Source organism: Aegilops tauschii, chromosome 2 (genome assembly GCF_002575655.3).
Source record: "Aegilops tauschii subsp. strangulata cultivar AL8/78 chromosome 2, Aet v6.0, whole genome shotgun sequence".
NCBI lineage: Eukaryota > Viridiplantae > Streptophyta > Magnoliopsida > Poales > Poaceae > Aegilops > Aegilops tauschii.
Genome location: NC_053036.3, coordinates 101532405 through 101554093, shown reverse-complemented (window position 1 = coordinate 101554093; position 21689 = coordinate 101532405). Strand labels below are relative to the sequence as shown.

At 47.3% G+C, this 21689-nt stretch overlaps 1 protein-coding gene across 4 annotated transcripts; it reads right to left on the bottom strand.

Annotated features, from left to right (window-relative positions):
• Positions 1-4520: 4520 nt before the first annotated feature.
• Positions 4521-7853, bottom strand: LOC109750761 (uncharacterized). 4 transcript variants are annotated; one of them, XM_020309713.4, is made up of 6 exons: positions 7646-7853; positions 6105-6379; positions 5373-5477; positions 5227-5274; positions 4847-5103; positions 4521-4754 (listed from the first exon to the last, which is right to left on the bottom strand). In XM_020309713.4, exons 2-5 carry the CDS (start codon positions 6369-6371, stop codon positions 4864-4866), a joined length of 660 nt encoding a protein of 219 aa, XP_020165302.1. In that variant the 5' UTR covers positions 6372-6379; positions 7646-7853; the 3' UTR covers positions 4521-4754; positions 4847-4863. The 4 variants fall into 4 exon arrangements, with proteins under 4 accessions (XP_020165302.1, XP_073364204.1, XP_073364203.1 ...); XM_073508103.1 differs by having other exon boundaries at positions 7687-7836; XM_073508102.1 differs by having other exon boundaries at positions 7373-7784.
• Positions 7854-21689: the final 13836 nt, after the last annotated feature.

Sequence of the window (21689 nt, the reverse complement as noted above, 5' to 3'; positions counted from 1 at the left end):
CGACGTGGAGTCCGACGAGCGGCGACGCCACGGCGGCGGCTGTGGTGGGAGTGGAAGACGGCGGCTGGGACAAACCCGACAGAGCCTGCGCCGAGACCGGCGGCACGCAACGGAACAAAACAGGCGTGACACCCCGTGGAGCAGCTTGCTAGTACACCGAAGGTTCTGATATCTGAATTCTGAACTCCATGTATGAGTAGGGAGAGCATCTTGAGAACTTTGGTGGTTTGACGGAGTTCAGAACTCTTTCTTTTTTAAACAGAAACAAAAGATTTACCTCATCCATTAATTAAGAAGAGCATAGAGTTTGTTACAAACCATCCAAACGCGACATGAATTATTATTGTCGCGACACGGTTCACCCTAACCTCTTCGCTCCGGCGGTGACCCAAAGATTTGCCTCAGTCATGATGTTGTTTAGCAAAATTGTTGGCGCTCTTGTTGTGGATGCGTTCCTCTCGTTCCATATAGTCCATGATACAAGCATGGTAAGCGAAGCCAGTTCTACTTGGTGCCGGTGTCGGTTCTACTAGTTTGCCCAACAATCCTTTACGGAGCCCTCCAAATGCCAAGAGGCCACTCCCAAATTCTTGAGCCCTATCTTTTCCATGACCAAACCCCAAAGCTCAAGGTGTAACGACATTTAAAAAAGAGGTGTGTGCCGCATTGTACTCTCTTGCAGAGAGGGCAAAGCCCATAATTTTTCTATCCCCGCTTTTCCAACCTATCAGCGGTCCAAAATCAATCTTTGAATAACCAAACATGCAAACAACTTAACCTTTGACGGAGCCCAAGCCTTCCAAATCATTTGGTCCAAAGGACAGGGGGTCATGCCAGGGAATTGTGCCTTGTAGGTGGAGGCCGCTGAATAGTGCCACTAGTCATATGCTCCCACACAGTGTCGTCCTCGGCGGACTCATCAAGTTGCGCCCAAAAGTCAAGGAGAGTCCCAAAATGGAGTCCTCGAATATTAGCACCATCCAATTCTTTATTGAGGAGGCATCGAATATGAGCGGAGTAATTTCCTTACGCTTACACCCAAGAAGTCAAGGAGAGTCACAAAATGGAGTCCTCGCCCCATTCCCAATGGTAATGGTTGTAGAAGCATAGAATAAAATTAGATCCTCCTCATCACACGGATTCCCAACCCCCACACACATCTTGCTTGGTTCCTTTTATTCATACCCGTCACACTTTCAGGTTTTGAAACTTGTTTTTCGTAAACGTCGCAAAATAACTAAATAAATTGATGAACCCATCACACTTTCAGGTTTTGAAACTAGTTTTTATAAAGGTCACAAAATAACTAAATAAATATAATCTGAGCATTTGCGATCTATGTGAAAATTAAAAAATGACTTTCAGCACATAAGTTACAATATAAAACTTAAAGAACTCTTTATGTAGGAATTTATTTTGTGCTCACATATACCGGTGGAAACAGATTGGATGTGGATCGGATAGTGGTCTTAAAATGACTCTACGGTTATATATGATTTATAGGTCGTTTTCTGTTGTTTTCTTCCCCTTTTTCATTATTTCTTTTCCCTTTTTTACCTAAACTCCATGAAACATTATTACATTTGGAAACATTTTTTGGAATTCATGAACATTTTTAAGATACATGAACTTTTCAATTCAATAACATTATAGTTCTGGAATTTTTTAAAAAAATTCATGAGCATTTGTAAAATTTGTGGACATTTTAAAGTCATGAATATTTTGAAAATTTTGAACATTATCTAAATTCTTAAAAAAAATGTAACTTTGAAATACTTTCTTCTGCAATCTTTGAAAACAAATCTAATAGAGATTTTTTCGAAGAAACACGACTGGAAAATCAAAGAGGGATGAGCTTGGTCGACCAATTTGACGGGGCACGCCTATTCCTCACGTTACACGAGACGAGGCCGAACCCTCACGTTGGGGGGAGCCCCAGATGGGCTGGCCCAGCCGCGCGGGAGACCACGGCCTGTTTATTCTTGTTTTTTTTTCTATTTTATGTTCTCATTTTCTGCTTTATTTTTGTTCTTTTTATACTTTATATATATATATATATATATACACACACACACACATATATATATAACTCTTTAAAACAGATTTAAAAAATGTTGAACAAGTATTTGAAAATGTGAAATAAGTATTAAAAATGTTGAACGAGTATTTGAAAAATATTGAACAAGTATTTAAAAATGTTGAATAAGTATTACAAATGTTAATCGAGTATTTGAAAAATGCTAAACAAGCATGTTGCATAAGTATTAAAAAATGTTGAAAGAGTATTCGAAAAATGTTGAGCAAGTTTAGAAAATGTTGAACAAGGATTTGAAAAATGTTGAATAAGCGTTTGGAAAATGTTGAACGCGCATACAAAAATTGTTGATCACTTATTAAAGAAAAATATTTTTTGACACATACGAAAATGTAGAGTAAAAATTAAAACAAACATTAAAAACAAAAGAAAAAAAACGGAGAAGAAAAAAGAAAACCAAACAAAAAAATGGAGACTAAACAAAATGCAAGAAAAAAAGGAAGAAACAAAATGCAAGAAAGAATGAAAAATGGGGAAGAAAAATAATAAAGAAAACAAAAGAGAAAAAGGCTCAAATAGCCTCAAGTAGGACATGACCTACAACTTACCACAAGAGGGACCTGGGCGTAGTGGCTAGCAACACCTGAGATCTGCCCGGAGAACCAAGGTATTTTTAATACCTACGCGCACGCCAGTGAGCCGGCCCAAAACTATGCAGGTGGAGGGAAACCTTCTGTGAGAGTTCCCCTCTCGCCTCGCTTAAAGCGACAAATAGTCGCCGCGAATTTGTTGTGCAGACAGTTGGTTTAGCTTATTATTTCTAGAAAAAATAAAATTATTTGTAGATGGTCACTCACTTTCAAGGTCCATGGTTCAATCAGAATAGTTGAAAACAAAGTGGCGAACGTTCGCATAAGACGTTGAAATCTGTGGAATAGTAGAGGCCAAATCCCAAACCCGAAAAAGTTCAAAAGTGTTGTTTGATGAGCCTACATAGTACTCCATATTAAGCATCAGAAAAAGACTGGCCATGCCAACCTTAGCTGGTCTTTTTGGATGACCAGCCCCACTGAAACTCAGACATGACCGGACCCCAGGGGCAGCGTGGTTGGTTCGGACTTCGGACCCTGGTCAACCCACGCCTGATGAACGCACGCAGAAGAAACGCGTCCTCAAGCTGCTGTGCCATCGTCGACGTGGCGTGGAGCAATGGCGACTATGGTAGAAGCAGCAGACAGTGGCAGTACATCCTGACGACCATTTACCTCGTGGTGATGACAAAGGTGGGCCCCCACCACCGGAACAACCTCAACGGGTCAAAGGAGGGCGCCCCGGTTGGCATTGAACGTGGGGCCGGAGCTAAGGAGGGAGAGTGGGGGCCACGCCCCCCCCCCCCCCCCCCACCACACACAACATGTGTGTCGAACGAGGGTATCATAGACAAACTGCCACAGTCCCCCCCCCCCCCCCCCCCCCCCCCCCCGCCTGATGAACACACGCAGAAGAAACGCGTCCTCAAGCTGCCGTGCCATCGTCGACGTGGCGTGGAGCAATGGCGACTATGGTAGAAGCAGCAGACGGTGGCAGTACATCCTGACGACCATTTACCTCGTGGTGATGACAAAGGTGGGCCCCCACCACCGGAACAACCTCAACGGGTCAAAGGAGGGCGCCCCGGTTGGCATTGAACGTGGGGCCGGAGCTAGGGGGGGGGGGGGGGGGGGGGCTTTGAAGCCCATGTCTCAGCCCACCACGGAAACAAAGAGCTGAGTCGCGTTTTGACCCTTTTGGAAGTTGAGGAGGCCACGAGGGGACCTGACTCCATCGTTTCGGCGCACGACTAGCCGCCTGGGGCAGTTCGGCGAAGGGCTCGTACAAGGCACATCGGATCAGCGCCGGCGCGGACGACCGAACCTACGAGTCTGCGGCCAGCCAAAAGCAACGGCAACTAGCAAGGAAATTCTCCGGTGGTCTCATTTGATTTTTGATCTTCTTGGTAGTCGTGGAGACAATTTTAAACTAATACAAATGTAATTTTCTTGCGTTGTTGATTGACCATATTGTCCGTAGTTCTGTACTAAACCATCATTTTTTTTCTTTATCATATTGGCAATGCAATGCTAGAATTTTTGTGTCTGTTGTGCCTTGCCCCATGCTCAAATCCTGGCTCCGCCCCTAATTGTACGAATGCTTAGACACCTTGCGCCAAAGAGCTCATCTAACACCGCATTTGCAGGATACGCTGCACTGATCATATGCAAAACACAAAGGAATGAAGAAAGCAGAAGTACAGAGGGAAAAAAGTGAAGACTCTGCCTGTCAAAGAAGATGACGGTGGTATCACAGATACAGCATCCGAAGAACAAGAGGTGAAAATATGGCTCTGGAATCAGAAATGCGAATGACCACCATTCACCAAAGCATCGGAAACGCAAGAACGAGAAAAACACGGCATCAACAAATCGCATCACACGCACGCGCTGCATCCACTCCGACGATCTGTCAATTTTATTGGAACCAGGTTTTCATGCAGGTTAAGGACATGTAACTGATGGCATGCAAGCCGGCATTTCACACACACTCTAAGCATCGTTTTTCTTTTTTCTCTCCCCTTAAATACACCCTTCTTTGGAGCAAGATCTGACCAATAGGCGCCAATCACCACACAATCTTATTCAGTCTGCGTCCAACTTTACATTTTCCAGGTCAAACCGCTGACCTACAGGCAATGAAACAGGTCAAGGATTTTAGTCAGTTAGCTGGCTCTTTGTACGTAACAGAATGGGGATCGAAGGACCAGGCAAAACCCACCTTTTGAGTTGTCGTTCCTAGTTCAAGCTAGCGAGAGCTTCGACGAGGGAAGCGACGAAATGGATCTGGACCTCCTCGTCGACCGTCGAGAAGAGGGGCACATGCACAAACAGAGACTTGATGCCGTGCTGCTCCGCGAACCGGAGAGAGTGGTAGTACACATAGTTGCACACGAATCGCCCGGCGTCATCCGAAGGCATCACATCGTAGCCTGTCTTTCGGAGTGACTTGGTTAACTCTTTCACTGGCAGTGTAGTCTGCGTCGACCATGGAAAGTTCACAGAAGTGTGGTTAATCATAAGAAGATCGGCACAGCAGGATTGCAATCTCTAGCTATAATTCAGCAAGCACCCATCGTATATGAACAGTTTGACCTTTACCTCTCTTGTCCGTGAGATGCTTCCATCAGACGGGACAATCGGGACTCTCTGCATGGGAACAACGAAGCTGGTAAAATGAAATGCAACTAGAAGATCTACTCATATGCAGAGCAAATGAAGGGTTTGTAATCTGACAACAACGCAACCTGAGGTTTCCACCCAAGCTCATCTGGGCAGCGGAAGGTGGCTTCATTCACAGCTTGATTCTCAAGAGCAAACCGTGATGCACCACTATTCACCCCAAAGTGGACCTGAAAAATGATCCATGCAAAAAATATCTTCAGCGACAATGGAAGCACACTGAACTTTTTGTATCTTTCAGAAAACATCACAACCACAGGATGGCGGATATATGGCAAGTTGGCAACACTTTGTAGTTCATGAACAAATAATATATGATCCAATGAAACTCAAGCAATATTATTCCCCATTCTCATTTTCTGAAATGCATGTTTTTCACACATCTTGAAAGATGTAAGGTGTGAGCATGGCAGAGCATCATTGCATGACCACATCCTATCAGCTACGAATCGTTACTACAATCAGCTGTGGCTTGCATACAGAAGTGGACCTCCAACTCCAACACTAAGTACTCGCCAATTATATGCAATCCTAAATTACTGACCAATGACAAGCACAAGCGTAAAAGGTCCAAGTGAAGCAAATAACTTCTATATCCAAGAAATCTGATAGAATTCAGAGTTTTGATTGGCAATGCAAGAAGAAGCTTTCGCATTAGTTTTAAACTCCAGGCTGAGATTATAAGAACACATCAAACAATACGAATGCACATTTTAGCTGAAATTTAGAGGAAGATTGAGACATCTAGCATGATCCTTGAAACAAATTTACCACTCAAGAGTAAGGCGAGCACTGACCCAAATTATTTGCCCCTGAGCTGATGACCCGTTCTCTCTATCTGCAATGGCAGATTCTAAAACTTTATATAGTGTTCCAAGCGCCCCCTGCCCGGCTGTTTCGAGAATTTCGCAGCTTCCAAGTACAAGATTTTTTGGCAACCCTCTCTTTTCAATGAAGGATTTAATGTTGGTCACAAGTTTCTCTGTCGGGTTCTCAGCAACACCATGGAACTTCTTAAATCCGGTAACATGGACAGTCACGATTGAAGGCCCTTCCGATCCCATTTACCCTTCTGAGAAACACAAAACAACAAGGCTTCTTAATCCAAAAGCTCAAAGGACTAACAAATGCATAAATTTAAGGAAGGCGCACACTTTACCGGACACAACAATGCGTCAACACCATCAGTGTGAACTTACTAAATCATAACACAATGAAATGGAATCTATTGCAGGCAGTTCCAACTGCCCCCACGAGAACCACTCATGCATAAAACATGCAAGGAAGTTAAAATGCCCGCAAGAGACTAAATGCGACTAAATGCAGTAAACAGTAAAAAAAAAAAGGCACTCCTGAGTTAACCAACAAGTAAACTTAAACAACAACCAGATGAGTAATATTTGCAAGCGCCGTCTCCTAGATAGAAAACAAACACGGCCAGAATCTTCTGAAATGATAAAGCAATCATTGTTCACACTTCTCAATATTCTATTGAGAAGCGAACAACCTTGCGGAACAAATAACAGCATCTCACGGAAAGCAAGAGATAAGCAGGAGCTAGTAAGTAGGACCTAGCTCCTGATTGAAGTGATGAGTTGAGAACCTCATCCAGATTCCAGAGCGACTCCAAACAAACGCAAGATGCAGCCCAGACCTGACCACCGGACCAAGAGCAGAAATAATACCCCCACCCTGTGCACATCCGAGTTAAAGCTCGCGCATCGGCTAAGCATCAGCAGCCGTTAGCTCACGCAGGACAGCACATCGGCTAAGCATCAGCAGCTGCTGCACAATTGCATCCATACACCGATACACGGGGAAATTACTCGCACGGCATAATCAAGCATGGTGGAATCCATGTGCACCCACAGAAAACACACAGGGAAAAGGAATAGCATAAAGGCGCTTCTTTTTCTGAGCCTACTGTGGTGTGCGAATATTGGTCAACTCTAGCGTGCAGCATAAACGTCAAAATCACCCGGGACGAGGAGCTCGGGGAGCCACACAGAGCAACAAACCCCAATTCTCCACTCCCCGACGCCAATCGTGAGCACAGAGGACCGACCGGCCGCAGCTGGAGCACCGCCGGTGAACGAATCCGAGGGAAACCCACCACCTTTGCACCCGATCGCCTCCAATTCCCCCTCTCAGACCCCCCGGCACGGAATCCAGCAAAAGCGAGCCCCAATTTCGCGAGCGAGCAAGAGGCCCTCGCTCTCGCCTGCGAGGCGAAGCTGCGGGCGCGCCGGGCCTATCTATCCATCCACAGACACCATCGGCGCACACGGACGGAGCAGAGAGAAATCAGCAGAGCGAGCGGAGCGCGGGGAAGGCTCACCTCGGGGGGCGGTGGCGGGGGGGGGGGGGGGGGGGGGGTACCGGCGGCCCTGGGGGGAGGCGAGGGGGCGGATTGGTTCGTCGTGGCAGTGGTGGTGGTGGGATTCTTCTTCGGGGAGGGAGGGGCGAGGAAATTTTTTGGGCTGGGGAGGGAGAGGGTGGGGGAAGTCGCCTGCCCGTCCCTTTTAAAGCGCATCGCACCGCACCACGGGGAAGAACACTTGTTGAACTGCGCAAGGGATCAGGGTGGGGGTGGGCGGGGCCCGCGTGGCGGCGACGGGTGGTGCCGGCTTCGGTGGGACCCACCCCGCCCGCTCGGTGGTTTGGCGTCGCTCGGTGCAAGCTGGGCTGGGTGTCACGGATCAGGCGCCAAATCTGCCCGACGTACCGTGGCCGAAACTGTCACGACAGATTAAGCTCGCTTTCCAGATTGTGCTACCGCAGATGTGGTGGTATCAGGCAGGTGATGCACACTGTACTCTTTTTTTTTCCTTTTCTTTTTTTTTTTCACGAAAACATTCGATGTATTCATCTTTAATCATGGCAGTACAACGAACACCGGAAATAATAAAAATTACATTCAGATTCATAGACCATCTACCGATAATTACAAGCATCGAAGCGGGCCGAAAGCGCGCCGCCGTCATCAGCCCCCCCTCGCCGGAGCCGGGCAAAGCTTGTTGTAGTAGACAGTCGGAAAGTCTTCGTGCTAAGGCCCCATAGAACCAGCGCACCAGAACAGCAAACGTCGCTGATGAAGAATAGTGTAGATTGGAAGGATCCAACCTAAAGACACACAAACGTAGACGAACGATGAACAGATCCGAGCAAATCCACCAAAGGCAGATACGCCGGAGACACATCTCCACACGCCCACCGAAGATGCTAGACACATCTCCATGCTTCTCTTCGTCGACAATAATTGTTGCTCTGATGTGAGGATTCGTGGATCAATAGGATTAAACATGTAAACACACGAACGAAGACGACCATCAACCGAATTTCGTGAGATTCATCGAAGACACACATCCACACATTATCCGACGACACTAGACGCACCACCGGGACGAGGGCTAGGTAGGAAGGACATTATTTCATCTTCAGAGAGTCATCGCGCGTCTAGCCTCCCTAAGCAGGAAAGCCCTAATCGAACTCAAAACTCCAACTAAAAACATAACAGGATCTCTCCCGTCAACAAGGATCTGGTCCACCTTTCCTCCTTGGCCCTAAGGCCATTGAAGATGAAGCGGCCGGGGGGCGGCACCGTCCCATCGATGGAAGCTAGGGAAAACCCTAATCGCCTTGTTCGCACGAGAAACATGATGAAGGGGTAACTCCTGCAATAGTTGGGAACCTTTTTTAAGAAATCTTCTCATGTGCTCCGTTTGTAAAGAAATATAAGAGCGTTTAGATCACTAAAGTAGTGAGCTTAGATGCTTTTATATTTCTTTACGGAGGGAGTATTAATAATATACTCCCCCGTCCCAAAAAAATGACTCAACTTTATACTAACTTTAGCAGGAGTACAATAACAATACAAAAATTAATAGAAGTAACAAAAATTGCAACCAAATTCATGGATCACCTAGCAACGATCATAAGCACTAGGCAAATTTGGTTGTAGTAGACTACAAAGAAGTCGTGGTATTAAGACCCAAAGAATCAGCGCACTAAAACAATAGCTACCGTCGATGAAGAGAAACATAGATCGAAAGAACCATATCTAAAAATGTACCAACTACAATGATGGGAGGCTAAATTCAGACGAATCCACCGAACATTGACCGGATGTAAGCAGATCCAACGAATACAAGCGTCAATCTGACCTAAGGAGATCTGCCAAAGACACACATCCACATGTCCTTCACCGACACTAGGCGTGCGAGAAGGACATTATCCTAGCCCTGGGATGTTGTCGACGCCTCGCCGTCCCAACCCAACGAAGACACTAAAATTACCTAAAGTAAGGACGGGATCCCTCGGCCAAATACGGAGGTTAGGATTCGCCGCACCCCTGAGGCCCAAGGGCCACCTGAGGCGGAACATACCGGCCTAGACAAGAGGATGGAAACCCTAATCTCTCATGAGTCGCATGCCGCGGTTTTGTTGAATTAGAGCAACTCCAACGGGCCGACCCAAACGGACGGCGATTTCGTCCGCTTTTTGTCCGTTTGGGTCGGCCGCCCGCCCGGCGTCCGCCCTGTTTTTCATATGGGTCAGCAGCGCGCCCAATGCGCCGACCCATATGTGCAGGCGTGGCCGGCTGGCCGCCCAATTTTACATTGATTTGCATTCAAACATATTGTGAAATGAAATAACAAGCAAAATAGTTTAGCCGCCCAAATAAATAGTATAGTTTTACAAGCCAAATACAAATAAAAATGTTTCACATAGTTTTGCAAACGAATAAAAGAAGATACATCTATTGGTTGCCAACATGAGTCCACATATGCTCAACCAAATCATTTTGCAGTTGCACGTGAGTTTCCCAATCACGCATGTCTTCATGAAACTGAGTGAACTGCTCAAATGTTGCCGCTACTCCATGCTCAGGCACAACATTCTCACCCTGAAACTAAAAGCCTTGATCGTACAGACGTTCCGGGCGCTCGTCTTCTACGATCATATTGTGCATGATCACACAAGCAGTCATCACCTTCCATAGTTTCTGCGTGCTCCAAGTATTAGCAAGATACCGAACGATGCCCCATCAAGATTGCAAACCACCAAAGGCACGCTCGACATCCTTCCTAGCACTCTCTTGCTCTTGGGCAAATCTTTTCCTTTTCTCTCCGACAAGGTTGGGTATTGTCTTGACAATAGTGGTCCACTAAGGATAGATACCGTCACCCAAATAGTACCCTTTGTCGTAGTTGTGGCCGTTGACAGTAAAGTTCACCGGTGGGCTGTTGCCTTCGGCAAGCCTAGCAAACACCGGCGAGCACTGAAGCACGTTGATATCATTGTGTGATCCAGCCATGCCAAAGAAAGAGTGCCAGATCCAGAGATCTTGAGACGCCACGGCCTCTAGTATGACAGTGCAAGCCCTGACATGTCCCTTATACTGCCCTTGCCAAGCAGAAGGGCGGTTCTTCCACTCCCAGTGCATGCAGTCTATGCTGCCAAGCATCCCCGGGAAGCCCCTGCTGGCATTCATCGCCAACAAACGGGCTGTATCTTCAGTTGTGGGCTCTCTCAAGTACTCAGGGCCAAACACAGCAATCACAGCATTGCAGAACTTATACAGGGACTCTAGGCATGTAGACTCGCTCATACGGACGTACTCGTCAATGAGATCACCGGGCACTCTGTATGCAAGCATTCGGATGGCGGCAGTGCATTTCTGATAAGAGGAGAAACCAATCTTGCCGACGGCATCCTCTTTGCACTCGAAGTAGTCATCATAGCCGACCACTCCCTCTCTAATACAGTTGAAAACATGCCTACTCATACGGAACCGGCGGCGGAATTTGTTGTATCAAAGTGTAGGATCGAAAGTATGTCTAGAGGGGGGGTGATTAGACTACTTGACCAAATAAAAATCTAGCCTTTTCCCAATTTTAGTTCTTGGCAGATTTTAACAACTTAGCACAAGTCAAGCAATCAACCCACACATGCAATTCTAAGAGTATAGCAGCGGAATGTAAAACAATTGCATATGAAGGTAAAGGGAGGAGTTTGAGGGAGCAAACACAATGTAGACACAAAGATTTTTTATCCGTGGTTCCGATAGGTGGTGCTATCGTACATCCACGTTGATGGAGACTTCAACCCACGAAGGGTAACGGTTGCGCGAGTCCACGGAGGGCTCCACCCACGAAGGGTCCACGAAGAAGCAACCTTGTCTATCCCACCATGGCCGTCGCCCACGAAGGACTTGCCTCACTAGGGTAGATCTTCACGAAGTAGGCGATCTCCTTGCCCTTACAAACTCCTTGGTTCAACTCCACAATCTTGTCGGAGGCTCCCAAGTGACACCTAGCCAATCTAGGAGACACCACTCTCCAAGAAGTAACAAATGGTGTGTTGATGATGAACTCCTTGCTCTTGTGCTTCAAATGATAGTCTCCCCAACACTTAACTCTCTCTCATAGGATTGGATTTGGTAGAAAGAAGATTTGAGTGGAAAGCAACTTGGGGAAGGCTAGAGATCAAGATTTATGTGGTTGGAATGGAATATCTTGATCTCAACACAAGTGTAGGTGGTTCTCTCTCAGAAAATATGTATTGGAAGTGTAGGCAGGTTCTGATGGCTCTCTCCACGAATGAAGAGTGGGTGGAGGGGTACACACAAATCAGCAAACTCGGTGGGACCGAATCAGAGAACTCGGTCAGACCGAATTGGTTCATAATGTGACCGTTAGGTGTTTCGGTGGGACCGACATGTCAACTCGTGTGGGACCGATATCATTAGGGTTAGGGCATAACGTAATCTCGGTGAAACCGATTACACAAACTCGGTGGGACCGATTTTGGTAATAGTCAAACAGAGAGTTGGTCAGGCAAACTCGGTGGGACCGATTCGCTCATCTCGGTTGGACCGAAACGTTACGAAAGGGAAACAGAGTGTTTGCATTGCAATCTCGGTGGGACCGATCACTCATCTCGGTTGGACCGAAACGTTATGAAGGGAAACAGAGAGATTACAATCCCATCTCAGTGAGACCGAGATCCCTATCGGTGAGACCGAAAAGACTAGGGTTTCTGGCAGTGGCCATGTCAACTGAACTCGGTGGCGCCGGATAGAAAGAATCGGTGGGGCCGAGTTGGACTTGTGGTTTGGGACATATGTGGATATGAGAAAGTAGTTGAGAGCTTTGGAGCATATCACTAAGCATTTTGAGCAAGCACCTCATTAAGCAACACCTCATCCCTTCTTAATAGTATTGGCTTTTCCTATAGACTTAATGTGATCTTGGATCACTAAAATAGAAAATGTAGAGTCTTGTGCTTTGAGCTTGAGCCAATCTTTTGTCCTTAGCATTTTGAAGGGTCCACTTTCTAATCCATGCCATGCCAATCATTGAGCTTTCCTGAAATATCTATCTTGAAATAGCATTAGCTCAATGAGCTATATGTTGTTAGGAATTACCAAAACCACCCAGGGATAGTTGCACTTTCAATCTCCCCCTTTTTGGTAATTGATGACTGAAAGGATCGATATAGTTGACTAGAGGGGGGGGGGGTGAATAGGCAACTAACAATTTTTAGCTTTTCTTTACCAATTTAAACTTTGCATCAAAGTAGGTTGTCTAGATATGCAACTAAGTGAGCAACCTATATGATGCAATGACAACAAGCACACAAGCAAGCAAGGGATTTAACACAAGTAAGCTTGCGAAAGTAAAGGGACGAGATAACCAAGAGTGGAGCCGGTGAAGACGAGGATGTGTTACCGAAGTTCCTTCCTTTTGAGGAGAAGTACGTCTCCGTTGGAGCGGTGTGGAGGCACAATGCTCCCCAAGAAGCCACTAGGGCCACCGTATTCTCCTCACGTCCTCACATAACGCGAGATGACGTGATTCCACTATTGGTGCCCTTGAAGGCGGCGACCGGACCTTTACAAACAAGGTTGGGGCAATCTCCACAACTTAATTGGAGGCTCCCGACGACACCACAAAGCTTCACCACAATGGACTATGGCTCCACGGTGACCTCAACCGTCTAGGGTGCTCAAACACCCAAGAGTAACAAGATCCGCTAGGGATAAGTGGGGGAATCAAATTTATCTTGGTGGAAAGTGTAGATCGGGGCCTTCTCAACCAATCCCGAGCAAATCAACAAGTTTGATTGGCTAGGGAGATAGATCGGGCGAAAATGGAGCTTGGAGCAACAATGGAGATTTTGGGGGAAGAGGTGGGTCAACTTTGGGGAAGAAGACCTCCTTATATAGTGGGGGGAACAATCCAACCGTTACCCCCCAAAACAGCCCCGCAGAGGGCGGTACTACCGCAGGAGGCAGCGGCACTACCGCTGAGAACAGCGGTACTACCGCTCCTCGGGCAGTACTACCATGAAGTTTGGAGGGCAGGAAAGAGACGGACCCGAGCGGTACTGCCGCGGTGGTAGAGCGGTACTACCGCTCATGAGCGGCACTGCCGCTCTACTGCCGCTGCAAAGTACCGCACAATCCGACACGAGAAATGACCCCTCGAGTCAACGCGGTAGGGGCCTGGTACCGCAGCGGTACTACTGCTGAGGACCCACCGGCGGTACTACCGTTGTGGAGCGGTACTGCCGCCTATGACCCCTAAGCGGTACTACCGCTGGGTACCGCGGTACTACCGCTGGGACCAGACACTGCCCAAAGAAAGGGTAAAGAGATCTCCAATGAAGCGGAAAGGCTCAGAGAGTGTAAAGAGGATGTGTACGTGTTGATTCCACCGTAGCCTTACCAAAGCGGACCCCCTCTTGATAGTACGATGACTCCTACGAAACTAGTCCACCAAAAAGAAGCGAAAGAGCTACACCGTCTTGAATGACACTCCGAGGGGAAAGAAATCGTCTCGTGCCAAAGGATGAATCTCTGAAATGCTCAAAGCACACGATTAGTCCGCAAACATGTTGTCATCAATCACCAAAACTACATCTAGAGAGATATGCCTTAACAATCTCCCCCTTTTTGGTGGATTGATGACAACCAGGGATTTGCACAAGGATATGACATGAAAGTAAAGATACTTAGAACTACAAAATATAGACGGGCTCCCCCTGAATGTGTGCACCTAGTTAGTAGTGCCTTTGGAATGCAGGACACACACATTAGGATCAACACTCCCCCTATATTTTATAGTCCAACAACCTAAGCATATGATACATGAGAGCAGGTAATATAACAGGATAGACAAAACACAACAACACTACAAAGAAAATGACGAAACGACGACACCATAAAGCACACCATAAAGCACAAATCCCTAAGCTCTCTCCCCCTTTGGCATCGAGACACCAAAAGGGCAAAGAGCGATGCTACGGCTCCAGGTGAAAGCAAATCGAGGAGCTCTCTCATCACATCCTGGCAGGGTCATCTGCACTGCCATCCTCAGTCGGAAACTGCTCGGTGTCGGAATCGGTCCACGGACAGTGCTACTGAATCCATTCCTCTTCCTCAGTGATCTGGCCCTCAGACCCACTGACAATGGTCGCACCCAGCTGACGCATGAGCTCCTTGTGATGCCCCCTGGCCTTCTTCTCAGCCACATGAGTCATGTACTGACCATGAGACTCCATGCAGAAGAGCTTCTTCATCTTGCGCTTGAGCTTCTTTGCCCAAGAGGGCTCTGTCCCAGAAGGTTCATAATCCTCATCGTCATCATCGGCCTCAGCCCCGTCCTCGGTCTCCATGTCAGCAACAGTAGATGGACCCCCGGATTTAGGGGCTGGGGTGCCCCAATTGTCCTTCTTCCTCAGACGCTTGATCTCATGAGAAACCAATTCTCCAGTTTCCAGCATCACCTGTGGATAGACACGTGCCCAGGCCTTCTCAATGAGCAGCATGATGAACGGACCATAGATCGGGCACTTGCGCTCAGAAATGGCAGTAAGAAGTTCAGACCACATAACATGAGAAATGTCCAGGGACTCGCCAGTGTTTGCTTCCTTCTCATGCTGGCAGAAGAGAAGCATATCCACGAGATAGGAGTGGACCATATCCAGATTCCCGATGCGAGGGAAGAGGGTCTCCCGAAAGACATGATGAAGGATGTCCAGTAAGGTAGACAGCTCATAGGTTTCCTTCTTAGTCACAGGGTGAACCTTCACAGTGCAGTAGGGCCAGAGGGCTTGCTTGTGAGTGGAGTTGACATTGCGGTGAGGGCGAAAGCCGACAGGAGTCTCAAGCCCGTGATCTTCCACCTCAAGTAACTCCATGAAGGCCTTCCACTTGACAGACAGTAACTTGCCATTTGTCATCCAGGTCAGAGTCCTTTCTGCATCAGTGCCAAGATGGACAGTAGCATAGAATTGAGCCACCAAATCTGCATCAAAGTCCTTGTTGAACTGCATGATTCTGAGAATGTTTAGCTGAGCACACATCTGAAGAGCTTCACCAAAGTACTCAGGATCCTTTTCCATGGCATCCGTGTCGATGGAGCAAACATCAACATAGAGATTCTTCTTGGCCTTGATCACATCAATGTAGATGGCAAACTGAAAGCGGTTCCAGAATGGGCGGTTGACCAAATTGGGTTCTTGGTCTTCCACATAGGGGTTGCGGTGACGCCTTTCCCAGAACTCCTTGGCAGACAACTCAGTCACAGTCTTGCCCCTTGGCTTCGGCCTGTTGGCAGGTTTCTTCTGGAGTTGAGGCGGAGGTGCCGCACTTGAGGAAGCACCTGCTGACTCAGAGGTGCGGTAGCGCTTCGATGTTGCATGACCGGGGTTGACACGGCGGACTTGCTGCTCAGGATGTTCATCACCTGGAACCAAACACACGAATAGAAGAGCCAACACGAAAGAAAGAGCATAAGCCTCCAAAAAAAACAACATGGATCAAACAGTGGTAGGAAAATGATGGAATCGGGCAAGCAGCGGTAGTACCGCTGGCCATAGGTGGCAGTACCGCACGAGCGGTAGTACCGCTCCAGTGGGAGCGGTAGTACCGCTCAAGACTGGGAAACGGCAGTTCCTACTGCCGTGGTCAGATCCGGCACTACCGGACTACCAAATTCAAAAATACTCCTACCAAAACTTAATCCACACAGTCTAGACGCCTTCTCCAAACTACTCAAGCCGGGATTTAGCCAAAAATCGAGAGATGCAACCACTATTGCCCCAAAAACGCTAGATCTGAGAACTAGACAAAAAGAGAGAAGGAACGAGGGCAATACCGGCATCCATGGCAAGAGGACGAGGTGGGGATCGACTCCACCAAAGGGAATGGAGAGGGATGGCCCGGAGACGGCGGCCCGCCGGAGCCTTCCCGCGGCGAGGCGACGCTGGAGAGAGGAAGAGGAACGAGGGGGCGGTGCGAATGGGTATGGGAGAGGAGAAACCTCCCCCTGCCCCAACATAACCCCCTGGTCTCGCCCCCCAACGGTAGTACCGCTCGGGTGGGCGGTAGTACCGCTTGTCAACATAAGCGGTAGTACCGCGCACCACCAACGGTAGTACCGCCCAACGAGATGCAACTACTAGACAGGAAGGCTTGGCTCAAAAAGGAACAGAAAGACAAACGGCAAGAAGAGGAGACTAAGACAAGGCAGAGAGAAAGAAAGGGAAGAGACAACGAGGACCAACCACAAGACACAGCCTCTCCAAGGAGAGGGCGGTGGCCGGAGCCACCTATGTTTGAGTCAATTGGTATGGCACCGCGAAGAATTATCCTTGGGCCCATGACCAAAACTCGTCTTTGAAGCACAAGTACCATCAAAAATGGCTAATGTGAAAGAGTTGATCAATTTATGCATAATAAGGGGAGGGAGAGTTCATTAAGAGAACAACACTCCCCCTATGTCCATGCCTACACCTAAACAAGATAACAAGTTGAGTATGGTGGGGAGTGCAAGTGTTCAAGCAACATTGCTCGAATCAATGATATTTAGCTCATGCCTTAACTTGCGAAATCTTGCTTCATCCAACGGCTTCGTGAAAATATCTGCAAGGTTATCACGAGTGTTGACATAGTTGAGCTCGATCTCCCCTCGCCTAATATGATCCCGGATGAAGTGATACCGAATCTCAATATGCTTCGTCTTGAAGTGTTGCACCGGGTTGAGAGAAATCTTGATGGCACTTTCATTGTCACACCAAAGAGGCACTTTGTCACAAATGACACCGTAATCCTTTAAAGTTTGCCTCATCCATAAGAGTTGTGCACAACAACTTCCAGCCGCCACATACTCCGCTTCGGTGGACGAGAGAGACACACAACTTTGCTTTTTAGAAGACCAACTTACCAAAGAGCAACCAAGGAATTGGCACCCTCCGGAAGTGGACTTCCTATCCACTTTGTCTCCCGCCCAATCGGAGTCTGAATACCCTACAAGCTTGAAGTTTGCTCCTCTTGGGTACCATAAGCCAAAGTTTGGGGTATGAGCCAAATATCGAAAGATTCGCTTGACCGCCACAAAGTGGCTTTCCTTAGGTGCGGCTTGAAAACGTGCACAAATTCCCACACTCAACATGATATCCGGTCTAGATGCACAAAGGTAAAGTAAGGAACCAATCATGGAGCGATATACCTTTTGATCCACCGCTTTACCATTGGGATCGATGTCAAGTTGGCACTTGGTGGGCATTGGAGTGGACGCCGGCTTGACATCACTTAGCTTGAATCTCTTGAGCATGTCTTGAGTGTATTTGGCTTGGTTGATGAAGGTTCATTCTCTTCTTTGCTTTACTTCGAAACCGAGAAAGAACTTCAACTCTCCCATCGAAGACATCTTGAACTTTGAGGTCATGAGTGCGGCAAATTCCTCATTGAAGGCTTTGTTAGGGGAACCAAAGATAATGTCATCAACATATAGTTGGCACACAAACAACTCCCCTTTGACCTTCTTAGTAAAAAGAGTGGGGTCGATTAGCCCAACTTCAAACCCACGATCTTGTAACAACTCGGTAAGGTGGTCATACCACGCACGTGGGGCTTGTTTAAGGCCATAGAGTGCCTTATCGAGTTGATACACATGATCGGGAAAGTAGGGATCCTCGAACCCGGGGGGTTGCTTGACATAAACCAACTCATTAATAGGACCATTAAGAAAAGCACTCTTCACATCCATTTGTTGCAACTTAAAGTTGTGATGAGAAGCATAAGCAATCAACAAACAAATAGATTCAAGGCGAGCAACGGGAGCAAAGGTTTCACCGTAGTCGATACCATCGACTTGGGAGTAGCCTTGTGCCACCAATCGTGCCTTGTTGCGGATGATGGTCCCATGACCATCTTGCTTGTTCTTGAATATCCACTTGGTTCCAATGACATTGTGGTTCCCCGTTGGCCTTGGCACTAATCTCCACACCTTGTTGTACTCGAAGTTGTTGAGTTCTTCATGCATGGTATTAAGCCAATCCGGATCTTCGAGTGCTTCATATACCTTTTGGGGTTCCACACAAGAGACAAACGCGTGATGTTCACAATAGTTTGCCAATTGTCTATGAGTGCTTACCCCCTTTTGAATGCTTCCAAGCACATTCTTCATGAGATGACCCTTGGTGGAGAGCTTGGAAGCAATCTTGGCGGCACGACGCTCCAATTCCTCCTCGGTGGTGAGTTGAGGAGCGGTCACTTGATCATCTTGAGCGTCGTCTTGAGCTTGTTCTTGATCTTGAACTTGCTCGGGGGAGAGAACTTGACCTTGGGCATCACTTGGTGTGTCACCACCGTCTTGAGCATGATCTTGCCCTTAGTCTTGTTCATGAGGTTGAGGGCCTTCACTTTGTTCTTCGGAAGCGTGTGGGCCTTGGGTTGGTGATGGCTCCACTTGAGTGGAGCATTGTCCTTCTCCTTCGGCCACAAGGGGTTCCTCAATGGGTAGGATAAAACCAACACCCATTCTTCTTATGGCTTGAGGAGGAATTTCATCACCTACATCACAAGTGCCACTTTGCTCCACTTGGGAGCCGTTATTCTCATCAAACTCCACGTTACACGTCTCCTCAATAAGTCCCGTGGATTTATTGAGGACACGGTAAGCATGAGAGTTTGTAGCATAACCAACAAATATGCCCTCATAAGCTCTAGCCTCAAATTTAGACAACCGAACACCTTTCTTGAGAATGAAACACTTACACCCGAACACCCGAAAGTACTTGAGGTTGGGCTTGTTACCGGTGAGTATCTCATATGGAGTCTTATTCAAGCCCTTGCGGAGGTAGAGCCGATTGGATGCATGACACGCGGTGTTGATGGCTTCGGCCCAAAAGTTGTATGGAGACTTGAACTCCGCCATCATGCTCCTTGCGGCATCCATCAACGTCCGGTTCTTCCTCTCCGCAACACCGTTTTGTTGAGGGGTGTAAGGTGCGGAATATTGATGCTTGATCCCCTCATCACTAAGAAACTCATCCAAGGTGTAGTTCTTGAACTCGGTGCCATTGTCACTTCTTATTGTCAATATCTTTGCATTGTGTTGACGTTGGGCTTCATTTGCAAAGTCAATGACGGTTTGTTGGGTCTCACTCTTCCTCTTGAAGAAATACACCCAAGTGTATCTTGAATAGTCATCCACAATCACCAAGCAATACTTTCTACCCCCAAGACTATCAAAGGATGAGGCCCAAAGAGATCCAAATGAAGGAGCTCCAAAGGCCTCTTCGAGTAAATGAGAGTCGTGGGAGGGTGAGCCTTCTCATGAAGCTTTCCTTCGATACAAGCACAGCAAGCACGATCTTTAGCAAAACTAACGTTCGTTAGTCCACGGACATGGTCCCCCTTGAGAAGACTTTGCAAAGATCTCATATTGACATGGGGTAAACGGCGATGCCAAAGCCATCCCACGTCAACTTTAGCCATTAGGCATGTCGCGGTCTTAGTGGGTCGCTCCGAAAAGTTAATCACATAGAGACCGTTCTCGACATGCCCAACAAAGGCTACTTTAAGAGTCTTGCTCCACAAGAGGGCCACGGTATCAATATCAAAGTAGGTGGCAAAACCCATGATTGCAAGTTGACGAACGGAAAGTAAATTGTATGCAAGGGACTCAACAAGCATGACTTTCTCGATCGTGAGATCATGAGAAATGACAACTTTGCCGAGTCCCAATACCTTAGAAGACGAGGCATCACCCCACTCGACATTGGTGGGCATAGATGGAATCTTGTGCACGTCCACCACCAAGTCCTTGCTTCCGGTCATATGATTTGTAGCTCCACTATCAAGCAACCATGATCCCCCACCGGAAGAAAACACCTACCAGAGATCAATGCTTGGTTTTAGGTACCCATTTTGTAATGGGTCCTTTGATGTTAGTAACAAGGGTCTTAGGAACCCAAATAGACCATTCAATATACTCATGATGAGAACCAACAAATTTGGCATAAACATGACCATCACTAGCACGGCATAGCACATAAGAATGATTAAAGTCGCCGGCTTTGTTGGAAGGGGTGGCATTGCCCTTCTTGACACCGCCACCCTTCGCATTGTTCTTCTTCTCCTTGGAAGCACCCTCTCCCTCCTTCACAAAAGTTTGCTTGAGAGGAGGAGGTCGGTTGGTCTTGTCATTCTTCTTCTTGTTCTTGGGCTTGGGTGCGAACCCAATCCCCTCCTTGGCCACAACTTCCTTTTGATTGCTCAAAAGGTCGTTGAGGTTCTTCTCACCTTGTATGCATGACACAAGGCCTTTCTCAAGTTGCTCCTTCAACTTAGCATTCTCCTCAACAAGATGCACATGCTCACAACAAGGATTAGTAGCATTTGCATTATAAATTAACACCATATGAGGAAAGGTGGCTTTCTCCTTAGTTAGCTTCACTTGGAGTTGATCATGAGACTCCTTGAGGCTAGCATGAACACCCTTCAAGACTTTGTGAGCCTTGTCGAGAATGTCAAACTCCTCTTTGAGTCTAGCAAGATCAAGCCAAGCTTTGCCTTCTCGGAGTTTAGCACATGAGACACAACAAGAGCATGATCAAGATCTTTCTTTAACTTAGCATGATCATCGTTGTATGACTCCTCAAGAGCCAAACGAAGACCATGCTCTTCGTCAAGAGCATTGGAAAGATCCGAAATCTCATCGGCATAGTCATGACTATGCCCCTCATCTTAGAGATGGTATCTTCGTGAGCCTCGATCATGTCATTGGCTTCACCAAGTTGTTCCAAGAGAGCAACGAAGTGCTTCTTGGATTTACCCTTGAGTTTACCCATAAAGGTCTCAAACTCATTTTCCTCCACATTTGTCCCCCCATGTTCATCAATGCTATCCGTCGAAGAAGGATGATTAATGGTGGTAGTTTTGATGTTGGGGGTTACCTTGTTGGTGGCTTTAGCCATGAGGCACTTGGCGGTGATGTCCTCATTGGGTGAGTCGAAGAGAGACATCCGTGGAGTCATCGCAATGGCAACGGAGGCCATGGCAACCGACTCACCATCTTCATCATCGT

Excerpts from the sequence above, each read along its gene's own strand:
- LOC109750761 (XM_020309713.4), bottom strand. The coding sequence starts at position 6,371 with ATGGGATCGGAAGGGCCTTCAATCGTGACTGTCCATGTTACCGGATTT. Across the intron at positions 5,275-5,372 it reads AGCTTGGGTGGAAACCTCAG|AGAGTCCCGATTGTCCCGTC; the intron begins GTTGCGTTGTTG and ends GTTCCCATGCAG. Across the intron at positions 5,104-5,226 it reads GCATCTCACGGACAAGAGAG|ACTACACTGCCAGTGAAAGA; the intron begins GTAAAGGTCAAA and ends TGGTCGACGCAG.